Here is a 12,249-nt window from a genome sequence, read left to right on the forward strand (position 1 = left end):
TTTGACTTCCTATCAATTCTACACTCAAATATGGTTTCATTTATTGTTGGCAAAGTAGAACGCGATACCCTGATCACAACTAATCATTACAGGTAATGCCCACGAGAGAGCAGTGCCGTCCCCAAGAGACGCCTCGTTAATGAAGCACACCTGCCGAGTGGATCTCTTCGACGACCCCTGCTACATCAACACGCAGGCTCTCCACAGCGCCCTGGGCTCTGCCCCGAACCACAGCTCCGCCCAGCCGCTGGGGAGCCTGTGGCACCGCGAAAGTAAGTCGCTGCTTTCTGTTCGTATTAGTCTCCTGTAGGTGCTGTAACAAACTACTGCAAACTGGGTGTTTTAACACAACAGAAACTCATTGTTTCACAGTTCTGGAGGTCAGAAATCCTAAATAAGCATGGTGCCTTCGGAAAGCTCTGGAGAGGACTCTGTCCCAGGCCTTGCCCAGTCCTGTGGCTTGTCTTCACTGGCCTTCGCCCTGTGTCTCAGATCGCCCTCTTCTCTCTCTTCTAAGACAGCAGCCTCTGAGTTTAGGCACATCTCAACCCAGGACCATCTCATCGCGAGGACATTGATGACATCTGCAAAGACCCTTTTCCCAAATGAGGTCACATGCACAGGTGTTGGGGGGTTAGGACTTGAACCTAATCTTTTGGGGTTACTATCGAGCTCACTACACCGTCTCACACAAAAGAAGGCGATTTCCTTGGCCTTATTTTCAGGAAGCTAAAAGGAATCTTTCTGATCTCAACCCCTCACCACAATCACTGATAAATAACGTAATTATATTAACAGAATTTTGTGGCGATAATGGATTTAAAAATGTGGAGACTTTTTTAAAATGGCGAGATACGGGCTTTCAAGGGTAAGTACAGACTGCAAGGAAAGCAGAGAAACTGAGCCTTGTCTAAGAAGGTCAGCGAAGGCTCTCTTGAGAAAGTGAGGTTTAAACAACTTTGCTCTGTGCTCTTGCTGAAGGAAGGATGGTCAAAGCCAGGAGATAATTTTGAATTTATTGGTTTGCATGGGAAACAATGGCCATGATATCAGTTCTGTTTATTGATGATGTTAGTTTTACTCTTTTGGCAACCCCTTGGTAAGTCATCTATCTATTCAGCACTAAAATAAGATGGCTCTTTTTAAAAACTGTATACTGTGTGTAAAAACAGTAAGACTTTACTTAATCTTAAACTATATCACTTTCTTGCCAATGGCTTCCAGGGAACATCTATAATAATAAAAGTGTAATATGCTAATTAGACTGGATGGTCGAACAGCGGAACGACCCTCCGGACGAAGCCAGGGCTTCGAGGGCTGAGCCCCTTGCACAACTTTCATGCATCGGGCCTCTAAGTAAATAAATAAAAGCAAAAACAAGCCAAAAGCGTACAATCAACTGAAAAATAAACAAAACATGCTTTTCATAAAATGTTGAAGCGCGTTGGGTTCAGAGATTGGCTTGGTGTCAAATCTGGTTCCTTCCCAGGATGGAGAACACGCCACTGAGCAGGTCCTCTCACTGGCCAGGAGGCCCTTCCCAGACTGCCCAGGCAACTGCAGCGCTGGCGTGGCCAGGCGGCCAGACGAAATGTACATGGAGACTTTGCTGAGCCTTGGCTTAACCAGTTCACCTGAACTCTCTAGACTAGGGGTGTCGAACTCAATCAGAGAAGGGGCCAAAATCTAAAATCCAGCCTAAATCGCGGGCCGAATGGTTTACTGAACAGTCGTAAACTGACAATGTCATAAACTGACAGCGGAGTGCAGTGATGACAGCGCGGTGTGGGCCACATTGCAAGGCCTGGCGGGCTGGATTTGGCCCGCGGGCCTTGTGTTTGACACATGTGCTCTAGACTAAGAAACAGAGGTGCTTGTGGCCAGACAGGTGGCGAATGGGCCGTCTTCTTACACGCTTTCCAAGATCACTCGGGCTCCCAAACATCCCTGCTGGGTTGGCTCTCTGGAAGCAGACACTGAGATGGGGCTTTCCTGCAGGGTCTTTATTGGGATCAGTTATCAGGAAGGGAGGGGCAGGAAGCAGGCTGGGACCAGGAGGGGTGGGCAGAACCTCAGCCAACCCTGCAGAGAGCTATTGGGCCTGTGAGAGTGGTCCACATTGGCCCCACTTATCTCTGTCTTTGGACATGGGCTACGTGAGGCTTGTCCAAGCAGGACAGCTCCCTGCAGCTGAGGCAAACCCTGCAGGGATGGCCGGCTGGAGGCTGGCTGCTGACACCTGTGGCTCTTGGTCCTTCCCTGAAGGGGGATCTGGGTCATGTATCTCCACCTCCATCACAGGGGGCATCTTTTGCCCTGGGTAATGGGATATGCAGTGAATGCAGATTCTGCAGTGAACTTAGCTACACTGGAGAGGACCCTGTTTAGAATAGGCAATATAATAGGCACAGCTTTTTGAAAACACGTTGTGGACCTCAGATTTTAAGAGTCACTTTATAAGACTATACTAGTACATTGGTAACTTCCATGTCATGGGCTGTTCAGAGCAACAACCTGTTATTAGGAATATGGCCTGAATCGGGTGATCTGGCCTATTCCTTGATTCTCAACTGCAGCGCCTTTATAACCAAGTCTTTAATGTTAAAAATGGTCACAACTCAAGCAAAGAGACTATGCCTTTTATCATAAACAATTTTATAATGTGAAAAGACAAAATTAATCCATACCATCATTCCTGCCATTGGTGGAAAGTAAATAAGTCCTTCTATATCCAAAATAGTAATGTCACATGTGTTCTCGCTGACTCAGCCTTCTTTATTCATCCTTTTCCCCTCTCTCTGCCTTGGAGGCAGCAGTTTTAATAACTTAGGCCTCTGGCACTCTCTTACTCTTTATTCTCATTAAGATTAGCCCTCCTGGACTTCTTGCTTCCCCCTCACAGTTCATTTCAGCTTATCATTACTCCCTTCAAAAATTTAGATCCAACTCCAAAAATATAAATAATGTTAAGAAAATTTAGTAGAGATGGGGTAGGGATAATTTTGGACAAACTTTTCTGCAAAGTATCTTAGATACACCTCTTAACTTTTCCCCCTTATATTTCCTCCTATTTCTTTCTGGCTTCTTCAGGCATCCTCAGCCTGCCTTATTCATATAAACCTCACTAATTAGCTCAGTAAAAGGAGACAATGACCTAATAGCTCTCAAGCATAACATCAGGGCTCCTCAGTTCATCCTAGCATACAGCCAGCACAGGAAAGCTCTGGCACAATCCTTACTCTTATCAGACACTGCAGAGGAATCATTAGTTCTCATACTGTTTAATTTTTGTACCAATTTATATTAGTTTCAGTCTGAAGCTGCCATAACAAAGAAATACCATAGTGTGAAAAGGACTGAAGTTTATTCATTTTACCTATGAGCCCCCAAAATTGGTGGCTCAGGTCTGATAGGAAGCTTGTCTTTCTTAAAAAAAAAAAAAAAAAAAAAAAAAGTATATATTGTATATATATATATATATAGTTGATTTTTTACAGAGAGGAAGGGAGAGAGAGAGAGTTAGAAACATCGATGAGAGAGAGTCATTGATCAGCTGCCTCTTGCATACCTCCTACCGGGGGTGTGCCCGCAACCAAGGTACATGCCCTTGACCGGAATTGAACCTGGGACTCTTCATAAGCTGACGCTCTATTCTCTGAGCCAAACTGGTTTCGGCGGAAGCTTGTCTTTCTTAACACCTGGCTTCAATCTCTGGTCTAAGGTGGCTGCCTGGCCTGACACCATCACATCTGTATGCAGCCAGGGGGCAGAGAGAAAGGCAAGAGGAGTACATACACATACATTCCTTTAAAGGGCATGACTCAGAAGAGCAAGCATCATTTCTTCCCACCTGCTATTTGTGGGACTCGGTCATGTGGCCACACCTAGCTTCTAAGGGGCTAAAAATGTTACTCTAGCTGGGTAGCCCTATGCCCAGCTAAAACCATCATGCAATGAAAGAGAGGAGAGATGTTTGTGAACAGCTGTCCCTGCTGCCTTTCTGCCACCCCAATATCCATGAGTTCTCTTCACATAGAAAACATTCGCCCTCTGCCAAAGGAAGACTTTGAAAACACCCCATCCGGTTACATCATGCAGCTTAAAAGTCCATGACATCTGGGAGGTATGAGTCCCCTCCGTCAAGATTGGATGAGGATTCTTATAATTGCAAGTTGTCTGCCCTCCTCCACAACCAACATTGCTGGTGGAATTGGAGTAAGATAACCGCAATACAAACTCACACTTACAAAAGGGAAGCACGCAAAATGCATAGCGGCCATCGGTTCTAGTGACCGCCGCATCCTGCCGGCGTGGCTGTGCAGGCTCCCTGGGCTGGAGGCAGGAGGTGATGATCTGCCTGGACTCTGGTTCTGCTTTAGGAGGGACTCCTGGTCTGTTGTTTTCTGGGGCTGGACCTGTGTCTTCCGGGATGTTCCTGCCATTGTCCTCCGTGTGCACATTGAAAGGAGATGCTGGAGAATGTGCCTTCCTCGGGGGCTTACAACTTTCACAGCCTGTTTCCCGTTGGCATGGGCTCAAGAGATTGGGGGTTGCTTAAGAGGCCAAACAGCCAGACCAGGAGAGACTGTGGTTTCGTTGGCTGTGTAATTTACTGAAAAATTTAGTCGGATTTTGCTCTATTCACTGAGAGTCAGTTCTACATGAAATTTTTTCCATAATAATACTTTATTTATCCTCTTATTGCCTGAAGGATGCCTTCTCTCTTGTTATCGGTATTTTCTGTCTTCTCTCTTCTTTTCTTGATCAGTGTTTATCGAGGTTTACTAAATTTAACTGATCTTTTGAAAGTACCTAAATTTTGGTTTCATTTTCTCTATTGCTTTTTATTTTCTATTTCATTGATTTCCATTTTTATCTTCAGTATATCTTCTTTCTGTTTGCTTTGGATTAAAATTTTCTCTTCTCTGTCCAGCTTCTATTACATTTTCTTCTATCAGCTTTATTACTTATAAAATACAATATTTATTCAACTTGAACTTTATATTTTATATGAGGTAGGAGGTCTAACAATGTTATCTATGTAAACTATTTAATTTTCAAAGCACTGTTGACTAAATAATATCCTCTTTCTTTAATGCCAATTTCTATTATACTAGATTCCTCTATATATGCGAGTCTGTTTCCGAGCCTTTTATATATGTGAATACTTTTTCTATTAGCTTATTTGTCCGTTCTATACCAGTATATTAATTACTATATACTAATTACTGTGGCTTTGTAATATATCTTAATAGATATGGGCATTTCCCTTTATATTACAGATAAATTTTCTCTGGATAGTATTTCAGCCCTTCATTTATGCTTAACATTTTATGTTAACATATTTTACTAGCAACTTTTAGACATCTTATAGAGTGAACCTATTTCCCCCTCAAAATGCAAATAAGACCCTATTTTTCACAGTTCACAGTAGTTTCGTTTCTTTAACTGTATCATCCCTCGTTTCATTGACTTTACTTGCAATTGCTGATTCTAGACTTTGCATGTTAGACTTTTCTTTCTTAAGCCCTATTCCCCTTTTCAGAGGTTTGCCCATCAGCTGCATATGGAGTGGATATTCACATCTATCTTGTGTTTTCCAGAAGGTTTGATTGTGAACAATATGTCTCAGTTACTAATGGGAACTCCAAATTGGCATGATGACTTTCTTCCAGGATTCCTTTCCCCTTTTTCTTTTTTCGTCTCAGTTAAATCTAGAGTGGATTTCCTTGTTGCTTCTTTAACCTTCACTACTTCTGGGAAAATATATCAAGTCAATAATTTATTAAATATCATGTGGGAATTACATATAAAAACTATATTGAAATTATGATTATCTTACTCAAAGTTAACTTTATGTAAGGAAAAGGATCAAGATAATAGATAATGCACCACCGTGTTATGAGTGGTTATATTTGGTGATAGAGCCAGAGGTGATTCATCTTCTTTGTTTTTTCAAGATTTAAACACATTAGCAAGGGTAACTTTTAACATCAAAACGAAAATTTACAAAAGGGCTGTGAGATATTCTCTTTCCGTAGAATTAGATTTTCAGTAAATGTTTGGATGACTGAAATCTCCTAGCACAGTGTATCTTGTGAGGAGCTGAGTTGGGAAATATTGTCCAGACCTTCTGGCTGGCCCATGATCTGTGGCCTCTTTTCCCGATGATATAATGTCTCTTTTTCTTTTGTTGTGTCCTTCTCCGAAAGCTCTCCGCCATGCTCTCAGAAGAAACCAAAAGCCACCATGCACCAAGATGTGTGTGCCCACACATGCATGCTCCTCCCCCATGCCTGCACAGACACTTTCTCGGTCACAAACATAAACATACAACACAGCTACTCATCAGAGGTTCCCTGTTTTGCCTCAAAGCTGGCAGCGCTAAGACCAACTACAAGTATTATCAAATCTAGACACATTACCGTATTTTTCGGACCATAAGACGCACTTTTCCCCCCCCAGAAGTGGGGGGGGGGGAAAGTCCCTGCGTCTTATGGTCCAAATATAGCCTACACATATACTGTAAAAAAAAAAGTTTTTTTACTTGCCCGGCTCTGTGTGGTCTCTGTGTGCTTGCCCGGCTCTAAAATGATTCTAAATGCTGCTGTTTACTTTACAGGGTTGATTACATGTGTTTATGACTGTGATGTTGGGTTTTAATGCACATAAAATATTTTAGGACACTATTTGTTTCAGAATCTTTTTTTTCTTCATTTCCCTTCTCTAAAAACTGGTGCGTCTTATGGTCCGGTGCGTCTTATGGTCCGAAAAATACGGTACTTCAGGCTTCTCCAGCAACATTAGAGGAGAATATTTATAGACACTAGATATAGACTAGAGATATTTTTTAAATAGTGCTGCATTATAATTGTGTTATGTAGAGAAGTTCTTAAGCAGGGACAAAACTATAACATATTAACAGGAGAACTGGATTGTGTCTACAGGGCACTGACTGCCTATATCAGTGACTTCACAGGATTGTCTTGTGTAAGTTGTGAACCTCCAAAGCCAGAGGACTGTTCATGTGAGACCCTTGCATAAGGATATGTAAACACCCCCTTTGCATGCATAGAGATGAAAGCTGGTTTCTATGCAAAATGTCCTTTGCATTTACAAAGACAAAGCCCAGTTTCTATGGTTATTTTCCAGGCAAATTTGCTGTAAGTAATCGTATGACTTTTACCTGGATTCAGACCTGAGAATTTTATGTTACTCCTTCTGGAGATGCTGTGTATCATCCTGACAGCCTTGTTATCGTCTAAGGATCTTTGTGGGCACTACAGGAATGGAGTGGCTAGACCTTGTGAAATGGAAAGGTTTTCCCATCCAAGGCAAGGAAGTCAGTCACCTTAGAATGTGGTGATGAGTAGTCTGGGCTTTGGAGTCAGACCTTGTTTTAAATCTCAGAGCTACACCATAGTAGCAGTGTGACTTTGCCAAAGTCATCTAACCTTTGTAAAGATCCATGCCTATCTAATTTTGAGAATGAAACCAAATAGTACACTAGTATATAGAGCATTGAGTAGTGCCTGCCATACTTAGTAAGTGGAACTACACAGTCATTATTATCACTAAAAGTATCAATGGTATTATCAAGTGCTGCCTGGATGTGCCTTGTCATCATAGTGCTCTTGACTCTACATAGGTCTTACTCTGCAGAGCCTTGGGGCGCTGTCTCAGGACATGCCTCTCTGATGTTTTGCCTCCTTTTACCCAAATGACTCTGTTTTGTCCAGGCCACTGAATGACACAAACGGAGTAGTCATTTGATAGGAATACTCTGAGGTTCAGCACAGCTTTAAAGTATTTAATTAGAAGCATCTCTGAAGCACATTGATAATTTGTTGTGTGTTTTCTTAAAGCTAAATGCTAAAAATAAATAAATAAATAAATAAATAAATAAATAAATAAATAAATATAAAATAAATGGCATCGCCAAAGTAACCGTAGGCATTTTCAAAGAGTTTGGGAAAATCTTAGACGTTGTCTGTAATCCAGATACAGCATAAGCCTCTTTCTCTTTGACAGATAGCCCCTGGGACATAACAAGCCTTTCGCGGCGGTTCTAAAAGCAGTGCTCAGGGTCAGTTCCATCTCTCATCAAAAGGAAAAACTCCTGCACCTGGATGAACCTCTCTTGGCAACAGAAGCCAAAGGCTCTAACCATTCAATTAGAGCCTGTTGGAGGTTCCCCAAACAAAACCCTCATGTGTTCCAGGAACAGCATTGTTCAAATAGCATCTGGCAAGTAGTAGGGGCTCAAGTTATATTTGCTGAATGAATGCACGATCGAATGATCGGATGGATGAGGAGTTAACTTGGTGATGTCCCCTTTTGTGTTTTGACTTCAGAAGCACCTGAAACTGTTCAGCCCAGTGCCACAGCGCAGCCGGCCGGCTCCCAGTCTTTGCCGCACATCCAGCAGCAGCTGAGGAGCGAAGACTGCTACCATGGCAAGCTGAGCAGGAAGGCGGCAGAGAACCTCTTAGTAAAGGATGGGGACTTTCTGGTTCGAGAGAGTGCCACCTCTCCGGGCCAGTATGTGCTGAGTGGCCTGCAGGGAGGCCAAGCAAAGCATCTTCTTCTGGTGGATCCTGAAGGCAAGGTATGACTGCCTTCTCTCTGTAGTCCCTACAGGATGTTGTGATTAGGGTGCCTCTGAATGACAGGTCCCAAACCTGTTGATATTGTTGAAGAGTATTCAAGGCTAAGGGTTTATTTTTACTTGAACCCTCCAACTGGGGCAGCAAGTCCTAAATAGAGGTTAGTGGAGAGAGATTTGATAGAAGGTACCTTATAGGATGAAACAGAGGATAATCTCTTCCTGCCCCTCTCAATTCAATTCAGTGAATTAAATGAATACCTCCATGGTTCAAGGTTGATTATGCCCAGTTGACTATTGCTCAGTATCACATACTTAGTTCTTGCTGTCAGGATACTTATGATTTCATAAAAATAGATGCTTAAATGATTATAAGGATGAATGGCATAAGAATGGTTCAGCTAAAGTATTAGGTGTTCCTCAGGATGGAGGAATGCTCTGGAGGAGGCACTCAGAAAGGCTTCCTGCAGGGTCTGGCATGTAAGATGAACCTTGAAAGAGGGCAAAATTGTTAAAGGGGAGGGCATTTGGAGTGTAGGAAAGGAATCACAGGAGCAGAGCAGCAGAATGGTGTTAAGCCAATAAAGGATGTATGGCTGGAGCAGAGGCTGCCTGTAAACAGACAAGATCCTGGACTAAAATGAATAACTGTCAAAAGAGACAAAGAATCCTATTGTCTGTATATATAAAAGCCTAAGCAACCATTATGACAGGACGACTGGCCAGTAGCTCAATGCAGGAGCTGCTCCTAGTGGTCAGTGCACTCCCATGGCCAACCTCTCATTGTCCCTCCCACAGCTAGCAGACCCCAATCATCCCGATCAGGACAGAACTGGGCAAGACAGCCCCGATGGCTGACCAGGCTGAGGGACCCCACCCGTGCATGAATTTGTGCACCGGGCCTCTAGTATAACGATAAAAGGATCAATTCACTAGAAAGATATAGCAATTATCAATATATCAATTCACTAGAAAGATATAACAATTATCAATATAAAATATCAATTATTCTATAACTATACAACACAAATATATGATACAAACATTGATACAACTGAAGGGAGAATTTGATGACAAGTGCTTACCATTTTCCAAACTGGGAGGGACAGTTGTTTTAAAAAGTATTTTTACTAAAGAATATACAGTTAAAAAGTATCTTTTCTTTTTTTTCATTAAGCAAAATGCCTCCTTCAGGGTTATGTGTCGTGTCTCTCCCCTCCCCCCCTTCCCCCCAATTGTTTGCATCTGTCAGGAGAACTATTATCATTTAACATACTTTTGTTCCTCCTTTTCAAGGTAAGGACCAAGGATCACATATTTGATAACGTTGGCCATCTTATCAGATACCACATGGATAATAGTTTGCCAATCATCTCTTCTGGAAGTGAAGTAAGCCTTAAACAACCAGTGAGAAGAGATAATATTCCAGGACTTTTGCATTTAAACAAATGATAATATGGAAATACCATCACACTGGTAATTCAAGAAACTCCATTTTGTGTTAGGACACAAGGATGATTCAAACTTGGTTTCTAGATACATAGAACACAATCTGTGAAGTGCATCTTTTGAGACCATCATGGACTAACGAAAACTGATCTTCAGAAAGTGGAAGTCACAAGAGGGGAAAGGATTGGTCCATTTGAGAAGTTATACATATGCACGGATGTCACTTTTTAAGGCCATATTGCATTGATAACAAGCTAAAAGCACAATTAAAATCTCACATGCTAAAGACAACTTGAATGAACTGCTGGGGCAGTGGTATGTGCCTTTCAACTTGATCATTAGGGGACATTTTCATATTGGGGAGATGAGTTCTAAGTGTCTTCGTATTCGATAACTACAGAACCATTTGCCAAAAAAAAAAAACAAAAAACAAAAAACCTTTTCTTGTTACAGAAATAAGGAGCAATTTGCTTGATGGATATTGACTTTCATTTTTCTGTTTACTAGCACTTTCACTGCAATGTTAAAATAAATTTGACATTGAATCTGGACAGTGTCTATGGCAGTGGAATCAAATCAAAAGCCACTGAAAGCACTGGTCTGTTGCACTGACTGGTCCCATTTGCTGGTTAAAGGATTGGGGCCCAAATTGTGCGGCCTAGTCTTTCTCCATTTTGCTATTTGGACTGTTTGTATGCGGCATGTAACAAGCTGAAGTGGCCGAATCTAGTAGTCATTTCTGATTTCACCATATTTCTCCCTCCATCCCTCTGCCCACCAAAAGAAAAGCTCCTGAGTACATGGATTTAAAAGACATCAAACAGACCAGTGTTCTTCCTAATTAACATCCACATTGGTTCTATTATTATTTAAAATGCTGAATTTATTTGAAGGGATGGGGAGATCTCCTCCTGATTGGCTGTGACTGCATGATGGTCCCTCACCTTTTCTAGATAAGATCAGGCCTAATGCAGAAGGGAGAAAACATAGTGAATGAAACAGTCAGAAAGGTTTGTCATGTAGAGACGCAGTGGTAAAGTGATGGTATAATTAAGCGCTGTGTAGGGAAAAGCGCTGGGCTGGCTGTCATCAGGGTGATCACGAGCAAGTTGCTGAACCTGTCTGGATTCCCATTTCCATGTTTCTAACGTGAGAGAGTTGGGTTAGTGTCCATTTCAGCCATCACATAAGTCTATAAAAAGCAAAATTCCCATTTAATGGCGGTCAATGTTGATCACCGGTCTGTATAGTTAAGGTGAAAACTTCAGTATTTTCTTTTAGTCTGTGTCTTTACTCAGAATGAATGGCACAACTGAGATCAACATTCAGATAGAGGACACCCCAAGCCTTTCAGTAAAAAACATTGAAACTGGAATAACATAAGTAAATATGGTAGAAGTGGATCTGGCTGTTTTGAGTAGCAAGAAAACTGCTTCAGTTCTTTACTTTCCTTTGCATGTAGACATATGGCCATTACTATAAACTGTTTTTTCATCCTCAGTTATCTGGATAATAGTCTTAACTCCACTTCATTTTGGCTATGTATTGTAGATCCAACTTAATATTTGTAATTGTGATATATTTGCTAAGTTTTAAATAAAATGTGGGAAAATTCTTTTGGATAGAAATAATCAGAAATCAAGCATACTGAACTAATATTTTTATGAAAAGTTTTATGATTTTACTTGATTTCATCTATTAACTTCTTAGGTTTGTTTCCTTCTATACAACTAGGAAAGAATGTATTTTTCATCAATTTTGCATTACATCTTAGATCTTGATTATCTGTCCTCATAAAGGAAGGGTTTAGGAGGATATAAATCTTAGAGACTTATGGGTGATCTAATCACCTTTATCAGAGACAGAGAAGGGCTGTGGTCTCAGCCTGCAGAGTAGTGTTCCTTGGGTAGCAAGAAAGAGTTCTTGGTCCAAAAAAATGCAGAGAGCATACATGATGTGAGCAGTGCACATGGGAAATCAATGTTTGACTGTGATGGTATCTTAGTTGGATGAGCAAAGACCATACTTACAAACACCGCAGACACAGTGAAAATAGAAAGAAACAACCAAGGAAATGTTTGATTGCATGCTCTTTTACTGACACACTCTCATATTCATCTGTCTTAAAGTGGAAATCCATTTGACTATAAATACCTGTAAATGACTTTTCAGAAAAATAAATGATTATTACTTTG

General features: G+C 41.4%; 1 protein-coding gene across 1 annotated transcript in view; it reads left to right on the forward strand.

Annotated features, from left to right (window-relative positions):
* SHC4 (SHC adaptor protein 4) overlaps nucleotides 1-12,249 on the forward strand; it is a 113,000-nt gene extending 100,751 nt beyond the window's left edge. The window contains exons 10-12 of the mRNA XM_084899093.1: nucleotides 93-272; nucleotides 8,355-8,608; nucleotides 9,902-12,249. Coding sequence (XP_084755219.1) covers nucleotides 93-272; nucleotides 8,355-8,608; nucleotides 9,902-10,057 — 590 coding nt within the window. The 3' untranslated portion in view covers nucleotides 10,058-12,249. The remainder of the gene's footprint in view (nucleotides 1-92; nucleotides 273-8,354; nucleotides 8,609-9,901) is intronic.

This window comes from Pipistrellus hanaki (genome assembly GCF_964339955.1).
Source record: "Pipistrellus hanaki genome assembly, chromosome: 1".
Lineage (NCBI taxonomy): Eukaryota > Metazoa > Chordata > Mammalia > Chiroptera > Vespertilionidae > Pipistrellus > Pipistrellus hanaki.